This window comes from Mustela nivalis, assembly GCF_964662115.1.
Source record: "Mustela nivalis genome assembly, chromosome: 18".
Classification (NCBI taxonomy): Eukaryota; Metazoa; Chordata; class Mammalia; order Carnivora; family Mustelidae; genus Mustela; species Mustela nivalis.
The window spans coordinates 48,889,465-48,911,920 of record NC_139037.1 but is presented as its reverse complement, the minus strand read 5'-3'; the positions used below and the strand labels follow the sequence as shown (position 1 = coordinate 48,911,920).

Here is a 22,456-nt window from a genome sequence, read left to right as displayed (position 1 = left end):
GAGCTGCTCTGTGTCCGGTGTGTGTAACCTCCACCGCCCCCCCCTCCCCTTCCGCGGGGCCCCACCGCTCTAACCTCTGGCCCGGGCGTCCTTGGCGCGCCCCACGGGGGCACACCCCGCCAGCGTGGCCGCCAGCTCGGCGCGCGCGCGCGGGGGGGGGGGGCTGGGGGGGGCGTCGCTGCGCGGAGGCTGCGGCGCTGTGGAGGGGGCGGCTGCCGGCCGCTTCCTCCTGCCCCACGAGAGAGGGGGAGTTCTCTCGGACGTCGCGGGGTGCTGGAGGCGGAGTGGCCGCGCGGGCTGGCGACGAGGCGGTACCTTCCCCGCCTGCCTCAGCCGCGCTTGCCGGCCCGCCCCGCTGAGGCCATCATTTGTATTTGTCCGCGCCTGTCCCTCGGGACCTCACGGCGGCGCCCGCGCGCCGGAAGTGACGCTGCAGGGCAAGCGGGGCTGCGGAAGCGGCGGCTGCGCAGGCGCAATACGGGCGGGGCCCCGGGTACGGTGCGGAGGGCGGGGCGCACAGACACTTCCGCTTCCGGTCCGTCGCTGCCTTCGGTTGCTTTCCGTCCGCTCGGCGGCTCCCCTCCCCCCCGCCCGGCTCTCTGCGCCCCTCCCGGGCGCCGGGGCGGCGGGGCCGTCGGCGTGCGGCCTTTCCGTGCGTCCGCGCGTGCGCCCGAGTGTGCCTCCGTGTCCGCCGCCCGCAGCCAGGCGCGCGCCCCGCGACACCGAGGCCGAGCGGGGGCAGGGGGTTGCCCGCCATGACCCCCCGGAGCCCGGCGTGAGGGGCCGAGGTGAGCGCGGGCTGGGGTCGCGGCGGGCCGGGCCGCTCGGGAGTCCGTTGCGTGTGATCCCCCTGGCTCAGCCCTGCGGCCTTTGTGTGTGTGAGGCCGGTTGGCCGGCATCGGGCGCCCGCTGGCCTGCGCCCGGGCCTCGGTGCTGCGGGGGCCCGTGCGCCTGTCTGTGTCCGGTGTCGGCGCGCGGTGGTCGGGGTGGCGGCTGTGCGCCTCTTGCTCTCTGCCTCTCTCTCTCCCCCGGGCTTCCGCGTCTGCAGTTGCCGGGGACTCCGGGCATCCTCTTCCCCCGTTTCTCATTCATTGCCGTCCCTGCGCACGTCCCCGCGAGCCCGGGGTCCTCTGCGCGCGCGCGGCTCGGTCTGGGACGTGCCCCCTCGCGCAGGTTTTCGGGTCTCGGGTGCGGTGGTCCGCAGCCCGGCTCTGCAATCAGGCCCACTGCGTGCCGGCCGGTAGTGTTCCTCGGGTGGCTTCTCACGGCAGGGCCGTGCGTGTTCACGGAGGTGGTACGGGGAACGTCCGGCACCTGCTGGCGCTGCAGTCAGCTGCTGGCCGCTCCGGATTCCGTTATTGCCCCCAGATTTCCCCTTCCACGCTGTGTGCCGTCAGGCCTCTGAACACTCCTCGCGGAGTTTTGCCCTGTCGTCCTCTGTTTAACCAGATCCTTGTGTTTGAGGCCGTTTATTTTGAAAAGCTTGGTCCCATTTTAAGCGATATTGGGAGTTTTAGCTTTGGTGCCCCATTCACTATTTTGTAGGGCACTTTGGTACAATTTCACAGCGTTCGAGCGGGGCGTCTTCTGGGACTACCCTTTGGGAAATGCTCTTCGGGTCTGATAATAATGGGCGGCAGCCTCAAGGAGCTCCTCCTCTCTGTGGGGCAGGGCCCCACGCACTGTAGCACTGTATGTACCCATCTTATTTGATCCATAACCTGCCAGGTAGGAATTCTTTCCTTCGTGTCAGAGTCTTGCAAACTCAGTCTCAAGGAGGTTGCCCTGTTGGTAGCTCTTGGCCAGGATTTGGGCCCTAGTTTCACATGTTCTCTGTTCTGTCTTGGTTTTTCCTCTGTAAGTCTGTAGTGTCAGGTTGTTGTCTCTTCGTTCAGGGTCTCAGTCTTTCCTCTTTGTCGTCTGCCTCATTGTCTCCCCTGTTTTTGTCTGTCTCCTGTGACTTCTGCTCACCATGTCTCTGGGTAGCTCCTCTGCCCGGGTTTCTCTGTGCCTCTTTCTCCCCTCATTTGTCTCATTCCCGTCCCTCTGTGTCCATCCCACCAGCTCTTCCTCTCAGTGTGTCTGGCTGGCCTGCTTGGCCCCCTGACTGGGTCTTTCCTGCTGTTCACGTGTGTCTCCAAGTGCCCTGCTTTCCAGCCTGAGTTCAGAGCTGGGGCCCACTGCCAGTCGCAGGACTTAGGTACGTTGTGGAGGGCTCATTGGTGTGGCTGTGGACTGTGGCGGTCCGAGTTTCCTCTGGAGCCAGGGCAGGGGAGTGGCTCTTGCTGTGCCTCAGTTTCCTCGCCTGTGAGGTGCTGTGAATCATGGAGTTGGGAGCATTTAATGAGTCACTGTGTGTGAACCACGGGGAAGAGAGCCTGGCACAGGGTAAGGGCTGTGTGGCTGCTTGCTGTGATCGTCCTCGTCTGCCTGGTTCCTGTCCTCTTTTTTCTTCCCATCACCTTACTCTCAGCACAGGTTGGTTTAAAAGTGTAGGTTTGGGTGTCCTAGCCAGAGATGCAGTCTGTGCTGCTGTGCGTGGTGTGCGACCTTGGTGGAAGTGCTTAGCCTCCACGAGCGCCCATCTTCTCATCAGAATGCTCTTGGTGGCGTTGGGTGGGATAATGGGCATCTCTTGGTCAGCGAGTCCCTGGCAAACGGCTGGGACCCAGGCAGCCGCTGCTCGTCCTTATCTCTTCTTCCCTGAGCCTCCAGCTCCCCCACCCTTGGGACACTTTGTACCCCTGGCATTGCCTGCCTCTTGCCTGTCTGTTCCCTCTATGGTCTCCCTGTGTATCCTTGTTTCTGTCTCAGATTCTGCCCTCTCCACTCCTGCTCCAGAGGTCTCTCCTGTTCTCCCTCCTTCCCTTCCTTCCTGTGGTTTATTGAATGGCTCTTCTGGGGGCAGCTGCTCTGATGGGAAAATTCATGTCCATACAGATGTGGTTTCTATCCCCATGGGGCTCATGGGCCGGCCTTAGCCACAAGGGCAGACAGACAAGTATAAAATCACGAGGGTGCCTCAGTCTACCCATGGGGCCCCTGGGAAACAGTGACCACGGTGTTTGGGAAATCTGGGAAGCTTCAACAGAGTTCTCAGGGTGAGTGGGCGTGATCTGGGTGGTGGGGGAGAGGAAGAGCAAGGTGACCATCTCGTGACCGCCCATGTTCATAGCGCACTTCCCATGCAGCGAGTTTTCTCAGCTCCCAGGGTTACGGAACGAACCCCACTTCTTTGAGGAGAAAACTGAGGTACAGGAGTCCCTGGTCCCCCGAGCAAGGCAGCCGGCTGGGACACGCTACACTGTGTTGCCCCCAGCCTGTGGTTCCCCCACTGCACACTGTGCCTCCCTGCCTCACTGAGCCGGGCCCCCAAGCAGGAAGGAGCTGGGCATGTTTGAGGAACTGAAAGATGGACTGGGTGACTAAGATGGGGTTTAACGAGGGCCAGAGCCGTCTAGGCCCCAGGGGCAGTGAGGAGCCCCACAAGGGTGTGGGTGCAGGCCGTGTAGCCCCAGGTCCCGCTTGTGTCTCCAAAGGGCCTTTCCTTCTCAGATGTGGTGATCCACCAGCTCCTGCCGCTGTCTTCTTTCTCGAGTCCTCCATCTCGCCATACCCCAGGGGGCTCGCCGCCCTCGCCACTGCCTGCCACCATGTCGACCTCATCACTGCGGCGCCAGATGAAGAACATAGTCCACAACTACTCAGAGGCCGAGATCAAGGTCCGAGAAGCCACGAGCAACGACCCCTGGGGCCCATCCAGCTCCCTGATGTCTGAGATCGCTGACCTCACCTACAATGTCGTTGCCTTCTCCGAGATCATGAGCATGATTTGGAAGCGGCTCAATGACCATGGCAAGAACTGGAGGCATGTCTACAAGGTCAGTGCCTGGGCCTGCAGCGGGCCCTCCTGGGTGTGCAACTGCGTGGGCGGGCGCTGGGCTCAGGCAGGGGCGCCACCCGGCCCACCTCCCTCGTGCTGTGGAGGAGCTGGCGTTCTCGTTCTTTATGTGCAAGCTCTCTCCCTTCGTCCCTCCTTTCTTTTAACTGAGGTAACAAACATGTGGTTTGGAGAATGGTAAGTCTTAGGACTCCAACTTCTTTTTGAAACCGTGGTACGTTTGTGAGATCTCTCCATGGAGAAGGCCGAAGCGGGTACCCCGCGTTTGTCCCTCTGTGTGTCCGGAGCCCAGTTCCCTCTCTGAGGCAGCTGGTATCCCCAGGCATGTGTGTGGATGTCCTTGGGGCCCGGGGGAACTCGGGGGCCGTGGAGCTCTCCTGTGTCTGCAGTGGTGACGTGGCCACAGGCAGTTAAGAGAACGCAAAGCTGCCTGTGAGAACTGGTGAATCTTATCATGGGTGAACTACAGTGCGGTTTTGAAAAGGAAGGTGAGGCTGTGTCTTAGAGATCATTCCCTGTCAAAGTGTAGACCTGTCAGCTTTTTCTCCTTTTGTTTCTTTTTTCCTTTCTCCCATCCTTCTTTCCTTTCCTTTTTAACAACTGCCTGGTGCTGAATTTTGAGCGGTCTGTGATGTTTTGCTTTTGTTAACGAGACTGCTGCGAGCAGCCTTGTGCGTTCGCCGTTGTCTAGAACGGGGATTTCTGGGACGAGGGGCACACGCACGTGTCATTTTGATAAACGTGGACAGAGTGCTCTCCACAGGAACCCTTTTGCTGGTCCCTAGTGAGGCGTGCACGTGTCCTCATCCAGTGAGCAGACAAGACCGCAAGCTGTGGTCGAAGGGAATGTGACTTTGGGCAATGCTCAGTGAGCAGTTTTTCCGTTTTCTTGCCTGGGGCCTGGCGTCCTCCCCTTGGGTCAAGAAGTCACAGTGGGGGGGACGCCTGGGTGGCTCAGTTGGTTAAGCATCTGCCTTCGGCTCAGGTCATGGTCCCAGCGTCCTGGGATCGAGTCCCATATCAGGCTCCTTGCTCCGCGGGAAGCCTGCTTCTCCCGCTGACTCTGCCTGCCACTCTGTCTGCCTGTGCTCGCTTTCGCGCTCTCTCTCTGACAAATAAATAAAATCTTTAAAAAAAAAAAAGAAGTCACAGTGGGCTGGGGCCAGTGGCTAGGTCCCACTCCTGGCTGTGTGGCTCAGAGTGGCCTGTGAACTTCCTGCTGTGTGAGGGTCTGACTGCTGGCTGTGTGTCCGGAGCCCAGTTCCCTCTCTGAGGCAGCTGGTATCCCCAGGCATGTGTGTGGATGTCCTTGGGCCCCAGGACAGGCCTTGGGTCCTCAGGCCCCCTGGGTCTGCTCAGACACGTTTATCAGCTGGCGAGGAGCTGGAAGGAGGGTCAGCAGTGGTGGCAGGTCCTCCTGCTGCTGTTTCTTCAGTGAGGGTCAAGCTGAGGGTCTGCTCGGTGTGTGGCCGTGGACGAGGCAGATGAAGCCGCTTGCTCCATGGACTCCAGCTGGGGCCTGGGCTGCCCTGGCTCTCGGTGGCTCCCACATTTCTGAGACCTGGAAATGTTTTGGCTTCTTTTCACGCCCATCCCGACAGCCCTGGTTTGGGTCCTCATTCTTGTGGATTCTCTCCTGGGTCTGTTCTGTGGCTGTTTGTTGTGAAGGACTGGGTGGCTGTGGTCTAGGGAAAAGGTGAGGGGTCTGGGTGAGCCTTCGTGTGGTGGTGAAGGGTGGGGATGGGACCTGGAGGGCCTCCTGAAACTTTGAGAGAAGATTGGTGGGGCTCGTGGACTGTGTTGGGGGAGGTGAGTCCTCACGGGCCCGGACACACTCACAGCCGGAGACACACTGCTGTGGGCACAGAACCCCCGTGAAATGTCCCCACTTTTTTTGTCCCCACTTTATAGGTGGGGACACAGAGGCATGAGGAGGCTCGGGGCCACCCAGGGGCAAGGGGTGGGAGAGGAGCCCCAGAGCCTGTTCTTCTACTTGGCCATGTCTCCTTCCTGCTCTGAGGAATCAGGATCTCAAGGTCTTTTTCTTAAACCAGAGGTGAACACATGACGGCCCCAGGGCTTCCCCCAGTAGGTGAAGCTCTGCGGGAGGGCCAGGCCCGAGCCGGCCCCCCTCTGCCCCCCAGGCCGTGTGGCCGGAAAAGTGGGTTATTGATCACGTGGGCCCTTCAAAAGAAGTTCGCTGTCCCCTGTTTTAGACTAGCTCTCTTGTGCGTGCGTCCACCATCCGGGAGCAAGTGGTTTTGGAAATTAACAGGGACTGTCGGGTTGTCCTATTGTTTGCTTTTGAGAAAACATACATGTTTGCCTCTGTGGCCCCCACTATGAGTGTGTGACTTGGTCGGCTCTCACGCACGCACACACCTGTGGAGCTGGCACCCACATCAGATGGAGGGTGTCCCGCCCCCCCCCCCAGACACCCCTTCCCCAGAAGGGCTCAGGCCCCCTGGGCCTGCTCAGACACCCCTTCCCCAGAAGCATCCTGAGGTATCTTAGGTCCGCCAGGCTTGTTCTAGAACTTTCCGTGGGCTCCCACTCCTAGTCCTTTGTGTCTGCTGCGTCTGGGGGTTTTTTGAGCTACCTTGCTATGTTTGGGCCGCTCCTGCCCCACGAGCACAGTGTGTGTCGTGCGTGAATGTTTGGCCCTCGGTGGGCATTTGGGTTGTTTCCGGGTTCACGGTCTGTTTAACTGCGCTGCCCAAGTCTCCAGGGCCCTGGAAACGAGGTCTCAGAGTCGCTGGGGGCGAGTCCCATTCCAGACTGAGGTGGGTTGTGTGGATCCGTTGCTCTCGTAGCTTAACTGGCCTGCGGGGAGGCCGGTGTGGCGTGTGGGTGCAGCCGCTGTGGTCTGAGCACAACTGGCCCAGGACTCGGGGAGCCTGCCCCCCAATGCCCACCGGGCGCCACTTTCCCTCTTGTCGTAATGCATGGACATCTCCTGGCTGGTTAAAGACTAACGTCTGGTTGCTGTTTGCACACCTTCGGGAAGCTGGCCAGATCCAGGTTGGGCGCTGGTGGACGGTGGGGCGTCACTAATGACTGATGGCACGGTCCGCAGCTCATCCCCCAGCTGCCCACCCAGCTCTGTGCCCCTGGCCGGGGCCTCTTGGTGTTGTTTCGCTGTGCTCTTGGGGAGGTTTCCGGGGCCCCATGTGGCCCCAGAGGCCCCCTGCACACTCTGAGGTGTTCTGTTGTCTGAGGACTGGTGGTTTTCTCTGCTATTTAATTTTCACTTGTTGGAATGAGAATTTGTCCTCCCGACCTATAACGCAGCTGCTGTTGCCAGGTGTCCTGCTGCTCCCAGCACGCGTGTGTCCCTACAGAGAGCTGAGGCCTGACCAGACCCAGCAGTTCGGTGCCTCCCTCCAGACGGCTGATTTGGGGGGAGGGAGTCTCCCCCTTGTTGCCCTCAGACTTATAAAGTCTCACACTGGAAGTGGCGACACTTTCCGGACTTCCAGGACAGTAGAGAAGCGGCGCGTGCCCGTGTCCTGGGCTGCTCTGGAGCGTGATTGTATGAGCGGGTCTTTGTGGCCACATTCCTTAGGGTCCTCCTCCTAGAGAACGAGAGTGGGCTCTGAACGCCGAGTGAAGTGCAGGTGGGGCCGCACTTCCCTGTTTCCATGTGCCTGTCGAGACACGTGTGGACGCCTTGCGGCACAGGTCACCCTCATAGAGCATGCGTACGGTCCCAGGGCAGCAGGTGCGTTCCCAGGCGCCGCACCCGTCCCCGCATCCTGGGTCCACAGGATGTTCATTCTGGACACAAAGCCTGTGTCCGTTAAGAAACCCCCAGCTCCTGGCGGCCGTGAGCCTCCTCATCGAGGCCACTTGGTGTGAGTGCAGCCACATGTCCCGCATCTTTGGGGTCGGCCCCGCAGGTGGCCGCTGTGCAGTGCTCTGTTCTTTCTCACAACTGGGTAGTGTCCGTGGTGCTCGTGGGCCACGCTTGTTGGCCTGCCAGCCAGTGACCCCCGGGCTGGTGCTGGGACGGGGTTCCCGGCCACCACGTGAGTGACCAGTGTGCTCCCGCCCTGAAGGCCATGACCCTGATGGAGTACCTCATCAAGACGGGCTCGGAGCGCGTGTCGCAGCAGTGCAAGGAGAACATGTACGCCGTGCAGACACTGAAGGACTTCCAGTACGTGGACCGTGACGGCAAGGACCAGGGCGTGAACGTGCGCGAGAAGGCCAAACAGCTGGTGGCCTTGCTGCGGGATGAGGACCGGCTGCGGGAGGAGCGCGCTCATGCACTCAAGACCAAGGAGAAGCTGGCGCAGACCGCCACGGGTGAGGGCTGCAGGGCTCCCAACCTAGGTCTCTCCCGGCAGGCCCCGCCCCTCTTCTTGAAGCCCCAGCAGCCCAGCCTCTGAGCCTTCCCGCTTCCCCTCCTTCCTGGCCAGGTGGCCCTGAGTTCCGGATGCAGGCTCTCCCCTTCCACGACTGTCCTTGCCTGTCCCGTCCCCCTCGTTGTGGGACCCGAGAGCTCAAAACTGTTCTGTTCACCCTCAGGTGTTAACCGAGAGCCACCTAAGGGCCCAGTGTGCCTCTGCCCCCAGGCTGGGCCCTGTAGCTACAGATGGGTTTGCCCGCAGTCCTGCCCAAGGGTACTCAGTGCCTGAGACAAAGAGAACAGGACTTGGAGGGTGCTGCCCAGGGTGGGAGGTTGGGGACGGCTCTCTGAAGGGGGACCGTTCATGCCAGAACCAGGGCGGACCAGCTGGGAGGGGCAGGTGGGTGCTTCCCCCTAGCTTAGCTGGTTCTCTGCCTGTTAGTTCCCTGCGCTCTGCCCGTTCCTCCTTCCAGATGGTCACCCCCTTCCCATTCTCTGTTTCGCCTTCCTTCACTCCACGTCACCCCTGGTGTCTGCTGCGCCCAGCATGAGGTGGGGGGCTCTGGATGCAGTGCTGTTCTTCCTCTGACGCCCAGCTGGTCCTTCCATAAAGATCTCCAGCAGCCCTGGAAATGCAGGCCCTGGACACGCGGGAGCTCTGTGGGACCCCCGGGCTCTGTGCAGGCCCCAGGCGTGCCCCTTGTGGGCAGCAGGGGCATGGGCTCTGAGGCTCCCGGACTTCCTCTGTCCTTCCTGGCGGGATTCCGGGGACACTGGACAAACCCGGCTCACGGTCCGCCCCCCACCCCCAGTGGAAGCTCGCTATCTGGGCTGCGGGGGCCCCCTTCTCTGTCTCCACCTGAGTCTCAGCTGATTCTCCCCTCGGCAGCCTCCTCAGCAGCGGTGGGCTCTGGGCCCCCACCCGAGGCAGAGCAGGCGTGGCCGCAAAGCAGCGGGGAGGAGGAGCTGCAGCTGCAGCTGGCCTTGGCCATGAGCAAGGAGGAGGCTGACCAGGTAGCGGGCCGGGCGGGTGTGGGGCACAGCGGGGGTTTGACTTTGGTTCTGCCATCCCGTCTCCATCCTTCACTGCTCAGCTCCCGAGGGCCAGTGCTCTCTGTGTCACCCCCGCGCCCCCTCTCTGATCTGTCCGGCTTCTCCCCCTGCCCCCCCGCCCACCGTCTGTTCTCGTCCTGGGAGTTCTTGTCTCTTATGTGTGGGTGCTCTACTCTGTGACCGTGTCTGTGGCTCTGTCCATCTCTGGCTCTCCCTCCGATGCTCTCCTCCGTTCCTCTTCTCCCTCCTTTCCCCTCCCCTGTCTGGCCTCCCGCCTGGCCCCTCACACGCTCTCTCCCCAGCCCCCGCCCTGCGGCCCCGAGGACGACGTCCAGCTCCAGCTGGCCATTAGTTTGAGCCGAGAGGAGCACGACAAGGTCAGAGCAGCCTCCCTACCCTCCGCAGGGCTCCCCTCAGACCCTCCCCAGGTCCCCGCTTCCTTGCCCCTCCTCGCCCCCCACCAGCCCCATCTCCGGTTTACACACACTCTGCCTCACATTTCCAGCAGCGGACCTGTGTCACATGGCTTCTCAGATGGGTGCAATCCCAGCATGGGAGGCAGATGCCTTGTAGCTGTTCCGGGTGGCGAGGGAGCCCTTCCCTCACCCTCCAGCACAGCCCAGGGCTTGGTCCTCTCCACCCAGTGCAGCCGACACTGCAGAGTCAGGCATCCGGCATGAGGGCCCGTCCTCCCCGGGGCCCCATGTTTCCCAAGCCGTCGGAGCCGCACCAGGCCAGGCCCGTCTCCCACACACTACCCCTGTGTCCCTATCCTGTGGACTGCACGTTCTTCCCCGTCCCCCCTTCCCACACATTGTCCACATCCCATTTTAATTTTGTTACTTTTGTTTGGGTGGGACCGTGTGGTTGTTGTTGGGGGGTGGCCAGCCTGGTGGCTTCCATTCTAACCCTCCTTTGCTGCCTGCTTCCGTGACCCCAACAGGAAGAGCGGATCCGCCGTGGGGATGATCTGAGGCTGCAGATGGCCATAGAGGAGAGCAGGAGGGAGACCGGCGGCCAGGAGGAGGTGAGCATGGGCAGGCCACCCTGCCTACGTGCGCTCTGGGGCCGTGGGCGTGGCGCCGTCTTCTCATGGACGAACGTGCAGACTGGAGGGCGCTCCATCAGTGCCCAGAGCACTCCAATGTGTGAGGCGCGACTGCTGTCTGCCCCTGCTGTCAGAGATGCTGCTGGTGCACGAGGCACGACCACTGTCTACCCCTGCTGTCGGAGACGCTGCTGGTGCTGCTCGGTCCTTGTTGCTGAGCGGCCTGGTTGGGAGGAAAGGGGATGGCATCGAGCTCGTGCTCACGCACGTGTTCTGGGTACCTTCTCTGTGTCCGCGCCCCCCCCATCGCCCCGCTGAGCCCTGCTGCACCCCCCACCCACACTCCTGCCCGCGCAGTGCCCCACCCCAGGTCACGCCCCAGGTCTCGGTGCACGAGCGAGACCAGTCTGGTCCCCAACCTGCTGGGCCTCTGGTCCCCCCAGGGGAGACAGACGATGTCGGCTGATGTTTCCGTCTGTGCAGTTTCAACCCTTCTCTTGGCTCTGAGGGTGGACGGGTGTCTTCTGCACATCAGGGCCAAGGTCAGTCACCGGCTAGGGCTTCCAAGCTGGCGTGTTCTGTGGCCTCACACCGGGTGCTGTGGGAGACCTGAGCATCTTTGGCACAGTCGGCCTCACGGTGGGGTGGGCCACGGGGCTAGCTCCAATGGGAGGAACACAGACACCCTCCCGGCCTCGGCCAAGGGTCTCCCTGGTGCTCAGGAGGGTCGGTCCCAGCACTCTGGTCCTTGCGTGCTGTGGGGACGGGTGGCGCAGCCGCACCGTGTTCAGAGACACTAGCCACTCTGGTTGGTTGGGCTCACCCCCAGGACACGGGGACACGTATACTGCTCCCGTGAAGCACAGAAAACCCGGTGTGTGCGGAGACGTGGGACGCATACTGGGCCTCAGCCGGCGGCCTGAGACAGGGTGGGCGACCCCGGACACACCTCCTAGAATGCATGGGAGCTGCGCGGGCCAGGCTGGTAGGGGTGGTTTTGGGTTTGGCCTCTGTCCTCAATCCCAGTGGGAACTGGGGAGTGGATGGAGTGATGGGGGCAGGACCAGGTGAGACTCTCAGCGTTTGGGGCTGGGCTGGTGGGGGAGGCGGACAGAGCGGGGTGGAGTGGGAATGGGGGGCGGGGAGGCCACCTCCTTCTGTCTCACGGCCCCTGGCTATCTCTCTCTGGTGGTGGGTCTTCACCCCAAGGTGCCCGGCTCCCTCTCTCATTCTGGGGCCATTTCTCTTCCAGGTTCTCTTCCCAGTGTTCTGGCCTGGCATGCTCGCGCCTCATGTGCAGTCTCCCCTTTGTGTCTTGCAGTCATCCCTCATGGATCTTGCCGATGTCTTCACGGCCCCCGCTCCACCACCAGCCTCAGACCCCTGGGGGGGCCCAGCGCCCATGAGCGCCCCCACCTCGGACCCTTGGGGCGGGGGCCCTGTCCCTCCAGCTGCTGATCCTTGGGGGGGTCCGGCCCCTACAGCAGCCTCTGGGGATCCTTGGAGGCCTGCTGCTCCTACGGGGCCCCCAGTTGACCCTTGGGGTGGGACCCAGGCCCCTGCAGCTGGAGAGGGGCCCACGCCTGACCCGTGGGGGAGCTCTGATGGTGAGTGCTGGCTGCCTGCCTGCTGCAGCCTCGACATCCAGTGTACAGTCTGGGGCACACCCTGGGGACAGGGGCAGATAAGGTCAAGGGGGTGATAGGCTGCTGCAGGGCTCAGATAAGACAGCCCAGAGGAGGGTGGGTGAGGGAGCCTTGAGGGATGACGGGCAGGGCACCAGGGGGTGTCGGGCTGCGGAGAGGCTGCTCGGGCGGACTCAGGATGGTGTGGCTGGTGAGGCTGGGTCCAGGCAGGCTGGGTGGGGGTTTTGGGGTGGGGGTTGGGCTCGCCTAGGTGAGGCACACACCCAAGGCCCCTTCACCAGCTGGGGAGCTTCTTGGGGGCTTTCCAGAGGCCTTATAGCTGAGGAGGGTTTTGCCAGGAAGGGACACGTGGGCAAAGGCCCAGCAGTATACATGTACCCGTGCTAGATGGTAGGGATCAGGGGGTAATGGCTGGCTGGGGCTGGGCTGGGAGCCCCCCTGATGTCCAGCTGTGTCCCAGGATGGGGGCAAGGCAGGACTTCTGGGAGGGGTGGGCTGAGAAGGAAGGCTGGGGGTGGCGGGCACAGATCCATAGGTGATGAGTGCTCCAACCACCAGCCTCTCACAGGCCTCCTTCCTCACCCAGGTGGGGCTCCAGTTGGAGGACCCCCTGCCTCAGATCCCTGGGCTCCAGCCCCGGCCTTCTCAGACCCCTGGGGAGGGTCACCTGCCAAGCCCAGCACCAATGGCACCGCAGGTACTGGGTGGGCTCTGGGGTTCAACTGAGGGGGTCAGAGTGTGTGTGTGTGTGTGTGTGGGTGGGTGGGTGCAGGGGAGGGTGAGGTGTCTGGTCTCCTGGGTGCTGGGGGTGCAGGGGGAGCGGGAGGCTGGTTCCCTCAGTGAGCTGAGCTGACATACTGGGCCCCTACAGCAGTAGGGTTTGACACGGAGCCTGATGAGTTCTCTGATTTTGACCGACTGCGCACGGCCCTGCCGGCCTCTGGAAGCAGCACGGGTGAGCCCCCCCCATCGCCCCGCTGAGCCCTGCTGCACCCCCCACCCACACTCCTGCCCGCGCAGTGCCCCACCCCAGGTCACGCCCCCGCTGCACCCATGGGCACCCCTCCCCGTCCCCATCCCCATCAGGCCTCACTGACCAGGCCACATCCTGCCCTGCCCACCCTGTATGGTCTCCCTCCCCCACTGCAGGGGGCCCTCCAGGTCAGGTGGGTGCCCTTCTGAGTTAAGCGGGGTGGTCTGCAGCCCTCACGGGATCCAGAGCCCAGGCTGTGTTTTCAGAGCTGGATGGTTTATGCTGGGAAAGAAGCTTTAACTTTGTTTCCAGTGGTTTTATACTTGAGGAAAGTTGCAAGAGTAGTGCAAAGAGTCCCGTTTCTGGAGCCTCCCCGAGCACTGACCTGATTTCTCTGTCCCCTGGAACATTTCTCTGGGTGTCTCTGAGGGCCTGGCCGGTTGCACCCTGTGTCACCAGCGGTGCGGTGATCACAGAGGGCCTCTGGTGAGTGTTGCCTTCCTTGGCTGCCCTTTGGGGCCTCAGGGCTCAGCACATCTTTCCGGCCAGGCCCTCCCATCCACGGGGTACCTGGCCTGTGGACGCCCTGGCTTTTGTGTATCCTCCTTCTGGCAGAGTCCAGGCTGGCTCTGTCCTTCCTAGAAGACCCCTCCCTGCGAGATGTCAGGAGGACACAGGAGCCTCTCACGAGGAGGGGCACGCTGTCTCCTCCCACAGGAGTGTGGTCCCTTTGTTTCTTTTCCATGTTGGTCTTTGAGTGACGTGGGCCCGCAGGAGGACATGGGGCTGATGGGGCACCAGCGGTCTCCTCCTGGCCCCCAGGCCCACCTTGGTCACTGTGCGGTCTGCAGTTGGCGTTCCTCTGGGCTTTTTCTTCTCTCTCTGCACCAGTTCGTGCGTCTCCCAACATCAGATGGGGTTCCGAAACCTCTCTTTAAGAAAATCAGATCTCGTGCTAACAAATGTCATCCAGGCTGCTGGGCTTCTTGGTGCCTGCTGCTGTCTGTTCACCATGAACTTGCTTGGGACCGTGGGACTGGTGGGGTTCTTGTGGGGCCATGTGAGTACCTCTTGGGTACACTTATCCCTTGGTGGTTCTCCCTGGCACTCTGCCCTGGGGGTCATCCACTGCTGTTCTTTGGGCTAGTGTCCCTGAGCTCTGTCTCTCAGCACCAAGGCCTCCTTGTTTGAGGCCCTCACTCCCGTCTTCCGCTGACTCCCTCTCTGGCTCCTTCTAGGGGAGCTGGAGCTGCTCGCCGGAGAGGTGCCCGCCCGCAGTCCTGGGGCGTTTGACATGAGTGGCGTCGGGGGCTCTCTGGCTGAGGCTGTGGGCAGCCCCCCACCTGCAGCTGCTCCAACGCCGCCACCACCCACACGGAAGACTCCGGAGTCCTTCCTGGGCCCTAATGCAGCCCTGGTCGACCTGGACTCGCTGGTGAGCCGGCCGGGCCCTGCGCCCCCAGGAGCCAAGGCCTCCAACCCCTTCCTGCCAAGCGGTAAGTGGGGGCCTCCCAGGCCAGTCCCGCTCGCACTCCTCCTCCCCGGGCCAAGCCCTGACTCTGCTCTGCATGTCTCCTCTTCTTTCTCTCCTCTAGGAGCCCCGACCTCCGGCCCCTCCATCACAAACCCCTTCCAGCCCACACCCCCTGCGACGCTCACCCTGAACCAGCTCCGGCTCAGCCCTGTGCCCCCGGTCCCTGGAGCACCACCAACATACATCTCTCCCCTTGGTGGGGGCCCTGGCCTGCCCCCCATGATGCCCCCAGGCCCCCCGGCCCCCAACACTAACCCCTTCCTCCTATAATCCAGGAGGAGGGGGGAATTTGGCCTGGCCTGGCTTCCCCCATTTCTGCTCCCTGGGAGACCAGTGTTGTGAGTGCATGTGAAGCGGGGGACCCCCGCCCTAACCCCAGCACCCTCCCCCTCCTGGGGCCCACTCACACTACACCCTCTTCCATGTCCCCCCGCCCCACCTCCCCGGAGAAACTGGACATGGGAGATGGGGAGGGGTGCTGGCCAGAGGAGGACCCCTTTCCTGTGGCATTAGAGAGGGGAGGGACAGCCGGGGGTCCCCCCACCATCCCTCTCCCTCCCAACCGGCCCCTCAATCAGTGTTTGAGCCTTCTCATCCCCATGCACACCCCCTGGTGAATCCTTGGTGATAATTTTGGCGACTTCGGGAATAAATGGCAGTTCTCATGGGTGTGGCTCCCCCAAGTTCCCATCCGTGATTCACAGGACCCACAGCTGTGGGACCCCAGGCTCCAGTCTTTTCAGAGGTCTACGTTTCCCTGGCCTTTCTCTCCTGGGGGTGGGCCGTGTGGGGCTCCACGGAGCACCCCGGCTCTGGCGGCATCACTGCCCACTCAGGGCTGGGGAGCTGATGGCATTGTTGGGTGGGGGCTGGCAGGCGGCACATGGGGGTTGGGGGTTGTCCCAGGCTTCGTGAGCTGAGGGTGAGCCTGCGGTAAGGCTTCCTCCTGAGGCGAGGACTGCGTGTGTTTGACACACGATGGCACTGCCATGCTATGTCCCAGTGGATGCGACCCCTGGCCCACACACGACCCCCTGCCCCCAGCTCCCTACATGTCCCTCGTCCAGCCAGTGGTCCTGAGAAACTGGTGGCCACTTCTGCTGGAGCCCAGGGCCACCTATTGGCCAGGGCTGTGGTCTTCCTCTGCTGATCCACACCCAATGTTTCCCTGTCCCAGGGTGGTGAGGACTGAGTGTGTCTCCCCAAGGAGGTGGCCCACTTGAGAGTGTGGCTTGTGAGCCCCGGCACAGTCTTGGGGAGGGGGGGCTGAGACAGAATGCAGAGCAGGAGCTCGGGCGAAGGGCAGTGGGACTGTGTCCCTGCTGTCCAGTGGGGGGGATGGCGGTCAGTGTGGGCTCCTTCCTGCAGATGGGGGAGACTAGGATTTTTGGGGGTGGACGGAGGGGAGAGCGTCAGTCCTCCCACCCAGAGAAGGAAGTGCCTGGGGGCACTGGGGACTTGCAGGAAGTGTTTCCTAGGCTGACCTGGGAGGGTGCGGGGCTGTGGCTGGGGTCAGGGGCGGCACAGGGTGGCCAGGTCAGCACCGCACCCCCGTGGTACTCTTCTTCCGGGAGCCCTGTGGGCCCTTCTTCCACTTCCTTTGGAAAGACACCGAAGCAGCCCTTAACTCAGACCTGGGTTCGCTCTCCGGGAAGGCTGTGACAGTCTGCCTTTCTTTCCTTGTCACACGTGTCAGCATTCGCTCTGGGGTCAGTTCCTTTCCCTTCCTTCGGCATGAGTCCCCTGGGCTCCAAACACCTTTTGTTCCCACGCTCCTTCATCTGTCCAGAAGCTGCAGGCCACCATGTCTCAGTAGCGCCTGTGTTTGCAGTGACCCCTCGCGATCCATGCTGAAGGAGTGCAGCCATCCAGATGTCCCTGCCCCGGGCTCTCGCTGGGCTCCGTGGAGCTGCTCCCACTGCCCCGTCATGGGTGTGTCTGCAGGGCCCCAGGGCTACAGGGGCAGGATGGCTGGGGTCTTGTCAGGGGAGCGCCTGGGCCTGTGACTGGCCCGTGGTACTGGAGACGGAGGCCCCCCTGCGCTGTGCTTGCAGGGGGGGATCCCAGCCCACAAGCCTGCACCCCGATGGCGCTTGCCATTTCTAGGCACCTCGGTGCGCTTGCGCGCGCACGGCCCATTGCTTCGGCCTAGCTTGTCTCGCGCGCCTTCTGTGTGCCCTCTGCTCACCTGTCTTAGCCAGCCTCTGCCTCTGCCTCACCTTCCCTTGAGAACTCGGTCTGCCCTCTGTGCAGAATGCCCTCTGGTGTGGCCCCCATGCGGCCCAGCCCTGCACCTCGGATCCCTCACTCCTTTTGCGCTTTCTGTGTGCACACAGCCGGCGCTGGGCTATGAACCCTCTGGCAGTCCGCGCCTGATGCCCAGGTTGAGGTGGGCCAGCCAGGGTCTAGCTGCCTGCTGATTTTTGTAAATAAAGTTTTACTGGAACACAGCCCCATGTTTCCATATTCTCTAGGGCAGCTTCCACCCACAAAGGCAGCCTGAAGTAGGGGTGGCAGACACCACGGGGCTCTCTAGCCCAATGTAGTCACCACGGGACTAAGAAGGGGTGGCTCCCCACTGGCTCCCTGCGGCCCCTTGTCCCGGCGACGGCAGACCTGTTGCTCCCACCCCTGGGACAGCCCCCCTCCGTGCCCCCCTGCACAAGGGGGTATCTCTTGCTTTAAGGGGGCACACCTATGGTGCCAGGCTGTACCCCCATTCAGTGGAAGCCACCCCTGACTGCCCTGCCACCTTCTTCCTGTGTTCCACATGGTGTGCACACAAATGTGCATTTCAGCCCTTGGGGGAACTTCATACGTACTCACCTGTATTTACTGTCTCTGTAGGTTTTGCTCACATAACACCTAGAAAGTTCATTAATCTGCTAGGCGACATCCACGTTTTTATTCAGTTTCTAACCTCCATTAATACTAAGTTAATATTGCAAAAAATAGATACATTTGGAAATTGATTTGAAAAACCAGAACCCATTCATTGGAACAGAAACATGGAAAGTCCCAACGAGAACAACTGTGCGATACTTCATGCTTTAAAGGCACTTCTCCCTTATCTGTTTAGTGCTCACGATTCGCCAACTCTACCATGTTTCTCGTCTGCTCTCTGTACCATCCACAGTAACAAGCAGGAAGGGTCTCAGCTCTTGCTGTGAGCACACAGGAATTCTCTAGAAACTGTGTTCTGTATCCAAGCCCACTGGAGAGCAACTGGCAACAGCTGGATTCCTCACAGGACAGATTCTCAGGAAGCCTTGACCATCCGTGGTGGGACTCCCGGGAGCAAAAAACGGACGCAGCGGCCCCACAGCAGGGATTCCAGTGAAGGTGAAAATGTGGGCTCCATCGCTCACGTGATAAAAAGAAACGGTGCCAAGATTCATGTCCAGGAAAATCCCTAGTCGGTGTAAGCGGGGGCTCACTGAGAGCATGGTCACAGACCTGGTGCTGGCTTGGAAGAGATCTTTTCTCAAGCCCACTGTCCAGAAGCCAAGCTCTGTGGACAGTAGAATGGGCCCTTGTCGGTCAGCGGAGTCTCTGCAAACACCCACATCCCAGGCCTTGCTCATCCCCACGTCCACCTCCCAGTAGTGGCGGCCAGAGGGGAACCCAGGGGATCCCAGGACGCAGAGAGCATAGTCGAACCTCTGGGCCCCAGCGCTCCGGGTCTGTTTGCAATACCCAGAGCAGACACTCCTCAGGTCCTCAGAAATGATGAGGTAGTGGTTGGCAGTGTCAACATCCAGGGTCACCTCCACTGGGGTGGGAAAACAAGCCAATCAGCAAACATGCACTTGACTACGAAGCCCCAAGGTCTCACCTGTCTTCTCTCCACCCCGTGCTTCCACCCTGATCAGAATTTACCTGGGGAGATGTCTCTGGCCCCTGATGAGGTCAGATGTAGAGAGAGAACGATCCTAATCAGAATGAGTCCCTCTGACTCCTACTAGGTGTTCTTTCCATATTAAATGCTCTGTTAAATTACAGGTGCCCCTTCCTTTGGCACAGATTACACATGAAGAGACCATGCCCGTGTTTGTTCTCAACATGCAAACCAGTTCACATTCCATTGACAAATGGGCACCCGGCAAGTATGTGAATGGTGGCCACTATTAATACTTGGCACAGAATGTTGAATCTGGAAGTTGCTCCCACCTTCGTTCTTGTCAATTTTCTTCCTCGCTTCCTGCTGTTAACAGGCAAATGCACCCCCGCCCTTGGCTTCCTGGGGTTGCAAACACACAAGGCTGGGGGTTCTGAGAGGAGCCGGGTGAACTCTGGGCAGCCCAGGCTGAGGAAGGGCCCCCAGGGACATGAGTGGGGGTGTGCTGGGGTCTGGCAGTGACTTACTCGCAGGGCATGGCTCAGAGGGCAGGGAGATGGGAGCACAGGGACTTTGTGGGTTGCCTACACACCAGGAGGCTAGGAGGCTATCCTTTTTTTTTTTTTTTTTAAGATTTTATTTATTTATTTGACAGAGAGAGATCACAAGTAGGCAGAGAGGCAGGCAGAGAGAGAGAGGAGGAAGCAGGCTCCCTGCTGAGCAGAGAGCCCGATGCGGGACTCAATCCCAGGACCCTGAGATCATGACCTGAGCTGAAGGCAGCGGCTTTAACCCACTGAGCCACCCAGGCGCCCCTAGGAGGCTATCCTAAGGGGACCACGTGAATGGAGCCAACACAATATCAGAAATAAACCCTCTGGGGGCACCTGGGCGGCTTGGTCGTTAAGTGGCTCCCTTCAGTTCAGGTTATGATCCCAGGGTCCTGGGATCGAGTCCTGTATCTGGCTCCCTGCTTAGCGGGATGCCTGCTTCTCCCTTTCCCACTGCTTGTGTTCCCTCTCGCTCTTTCTGTCAAATAAATCTTAAACAGACAACAACAACAAAAAACCAAGAAAGAAGCCCTCTGGACCAGAGCCCCAGTCTTTCACTTGGCGCCCTGACACCCAGCTCTGTGGAAGATGCTCCCTTTTTGACCATCCCAGGCACTTGACAAGACTTGTCACGTTTCAGGGACAGGGTTCACCATCACGAATTCGAGTTGCACGGGGCTAGAGTGCACTCAGAACACGAGGTGACGCCTGTCCTTCACAAGGACACTGGACTGCTCACACACTCTTCAGACCAAGGGACCACCACTCTTCAGGACCCATCATAGGAAAGCAGGGACAGAGCCAGAAGGAGCAGGGACTCAGCCGGCTCCAGGGAGGCTGGGAGGTCCTGCCTGGCCTCCTTGAGCCAGTGAGCTGTGCAGCTGAGCTGGGAGAACGCACCCTAACTCAGGGATGTGAGAGAATCAGGTGTGATTTCTCTTAGGTGCAGGTCAGGGTCAAGCTTCCCTTCTTATAGGTGGTTCTAATCTATACTTCTGGGTAAGTAAAGCAAAGATCAACGTTGCCGCCCATGCCCTTGTGTGATGGAGAGCTATAGGCAAGTTGTGGGGGCGGGGGGGGCAGGCCATACCTTGGAACTTGTGCACGTTTGGGTTCATGTGCAGAACGGCTTTCAGCTGGGGCTCCAACTCCCTGATCCTGGAGACCAGCCTCCCAAGATGCGTGCCTGGCCTGAGGTCCTTCCTCTGAGAGAGTGTGGAGCAGGAGGGACACCGGAAACCCTCCCTGCCGGGCTCCCTCTGTAGGGAATCGAAGCAGTGGAGGCAGCAGGCGAAGCCACACTTCAGGTACACGGGGACTTCCAGGTAAGTCAGGCACACAGGACACCTGCTTGAGTCTTGCAAGTGTGCGGCCATGACCACTGTGTGGGGAAAAGGCGGCAGGTGAGATCTTCCGGGAGGCAGAGGGACATCAGGCATTGGGCCCCGGACACATCGACGTGCGTGGTCATTTGCTGTCCCTACAACCAGTTTGCATCCAGGCAAACAGGACTCATGGCCTGGGGCTTCTGATGCTGATTGGAGCGAAGGACTGGACCCACTGTCTGGCTCCAGGCGAGGTTCTGAGAGGGTCTGTGCCGTACCACTGACCGTGTTTCCCCGGCTGTGCCTTTCCTCCTTGAGCCTCACTCCACCTCAGGATGCCTGCACCTCCCACTCCCCTTCCCCAAGTCTGACCACGCCCCTCTCCCTCCCCTCTGGCAGCCACCCGTTTGTCCTCTGTATTTGCAGGTGGTTGCGGACATTTGAGAAATGCGAAAGAAATTCTGTGGGGTTGCACTCACCTCAGTCCTGCTCTGGCCCCGTTCTCCCTCTGACGGCGGTTCTGAAGTGAGCGCCCAGGAGTGGTTTTTATTAGGGAGGCTTCCCTGCCCACACCCTCCCTAATCCTATCATCCTATCAGAGTTCACACTGCCTTTAGTGGGACTTTTCTCACACATCAGAGAGGCCGCCACAAACAAAGAAGGTAATTGTATCATGAAAGTGTTACTTTTTCAAGATTTTATTTATGTATTTGACAGAGAGAGACACAGCGAGAGAGGAAACACAAGCAGGGGCAGTGGCAGAGGGAGAACCAGGCTTCCCACTGAGCAGGGAGCCCGATGCGGGGCTCTATCCCAGGACCCGGGGATCATGACCTGAGCCGAAGGCAGAGCTTAACGAAGGAGCCACCCAGGCGCCCCAATAAATAAAATCTTTAAAAAATATTTTGAAATTCAGCTCAGAAATATAAGTATAAAATACATATATCTTCCCAGTGAACGTTTAGGTTTGCTTTTTGTTAGCTATTTTCCTACTTATTTTGTCTTGGATCCTCCATGTGTAAAGAGCCTGGACAGGGGGTGCCTGGGTGGCTCAGTGGGTTGAGCCTCTGTCTTCGGCTCGGGTCATGATCCCAGGATCCTGGGATCGAGTCCCACATTGGGCTCTCTGCTCAGCAGGGAGCCTGCTTCCCCCTCTCTCTCTCTACCTGCCTCTCTGTCTACTTGTGATCTCTCTCTGTCAAATAAATAAATAAAATCTTAAAAAAAAAAAAAAAAAAAAGAGCCTGGACAGGATCTGCTTTGTGAGTGACAGCGCTGGCACGTATAACAACGTCTGGTACATGAAGTGACTCTTAACACCTGATTTGAGTCCACTCCCAGCCTTCCCCCAGGTGGCCCCCTTGTGCTTCCCTGTTCTGATGCAGAATTCCTGCCTCCATCCTGCTCTCTCAAACCCCCTCCAGAGGTCCAGGACTCCTCAGATACCAGGACCGCTCTGTTTTTGCAAACCTTTATGTCGGCTGGGGCCTGGGGCCGTCCTGATGATCCAGTCTTCACAAGGCTATTTCAAATCACTACGGTTTAAACTCTAAGGTATATAATGTGCCACTCTTCCTTCTGCCTGGAGATACTTTAATTATGTTTGATCTGGTGAAACTCCAAGGAAGGCATGGCCCCCTGACTGTTCCTTCCTATCAGAGCCTTCCTGTGGTCCCATGACAATCATTCCTCCGCCTGGGGCTGTCAGCACACCCTCCCAGAATGGGGCTCTGCAGAGCTGTGCTGTTCTTTGCTGGCCGTGTTGAGACATCTGCTTGGGAAAGCTGGGCCCATGGCTTCATTGCCAACCTGAAATCATAGAGTGTCAGGCACATAGCCGCAGCTGAATGGAGTACAAGCCAAGTTAATGGCTTGCGCCTTGACCTAATCATTGACACTTGATTTACTCACTTAATCTTTCAATGATTAAGTTTAAATTTTAAAGTCAATCTGGTCTCTTTTTCATGTTTCTTCCCCGCCCCCTTCCCCGGATTTTTATTCTCCAAACAAAAATCCCTCATTACCTGGATGTCACCTAAAACAAAAATTACACCATAATGAGCAGATATCTGTCCGAAAAAGACATCCAAATGGCCAACAGGATTTTGAAGTTATGACCTGAATTCTACACATCAATTTTTTTTCTGGGCAAGAAACAAAACTGTTTAATATGCAGATGGCATGACCATCTATGTAGAAATTTCTGAGGCATATGAGGCACACGACACACAAAGAA

General features: G+C 59.9%; 2 protein-coding genes and 1 long non-coding RNA gene across 9 annotated transcripts; 2 read left to right on the top strand and 1 right to left on the bottom strand.

Moving 5' to 3' along the window:
* Window positions 1–496: 496 nt before the first annotated feature.
* Window positions 497–15,175, top strand: EPN1 (epsin 1). 7 transcript variants are annotated; one of them, XM_082709540.1, is made up of 11 exons: window positions 497–788; window positions 3,556–3,881; window positions 7,960–8,209; window positions 9,142–9,266; window positions 9,608–9,682; window positions 10,249–10,332; window positions 11,675–11,960; window positions 12,586–12,696; window positions 12,874–12,954; window positions 14,211–14,468; window positions 14,568–15,175. In XM_082709540.1, the coding sequence occupies exons 2-11, from the start codon at window positions 3,654–3,656 to the stop codon at window positions 14,774–14,776; spliced, it is 1,707 nt and encodes a 568-aa protein (XP_082565666.1). In that variant the 5' UTR covers window positions 497–788; window positions 3,556–3,653; the 3' UTR covers window positions 14,777–15,175. The 7 variants fall into 7 exon arrangements, with proteins under 7 accessions (XP_082565666.1, XP_082565665.1, XP_082565668.1 ...); XM_082709539.1 differs by having other exon boundaries at window positions 12,871–12,954; XM_082709544.1 differs by having other exon boundaries at window positions 520–788; window positions 3,540–3,881.
* Window positions 15,176–16,411: 1,236 nt separating this feature from the next.
* LOC309852646 (ret finger protein-like 4A) lies at window positions 16,412–21,633 on the bottom strand. The gene is made up of 2 exons (XM_082709715.1): window positions 19,986–21,633; window positions 16,412–18,278 (listed from the first exon to the last, which is right to left on the bottom strand). Exons 1-2 carry the CDS (start codon window positions 20,332–20,334, stop codon window positions 17,692–17,694), a joined length of 936 nt encoding a protein of 311 aa, XP_082565841.1. The 5' UTR covers window positions 20,335–21,633; the 3' UTR covers window positions 16,412–17,691.
* On the top strand, window positions 17,766–19,956 carry LOC309852669. Its single transcript, XR_014305332.1, has 3 exons — window positions 17,766–17,848; window positions 18,509–18,950; window positions 19,167–19,956. It is a non-coding gene; the product is annotated as an uncharacterized lncRNA (long non-coding RNA).
* Window positions 21,634–22,456: the final 823 nt, after the last annotated feature.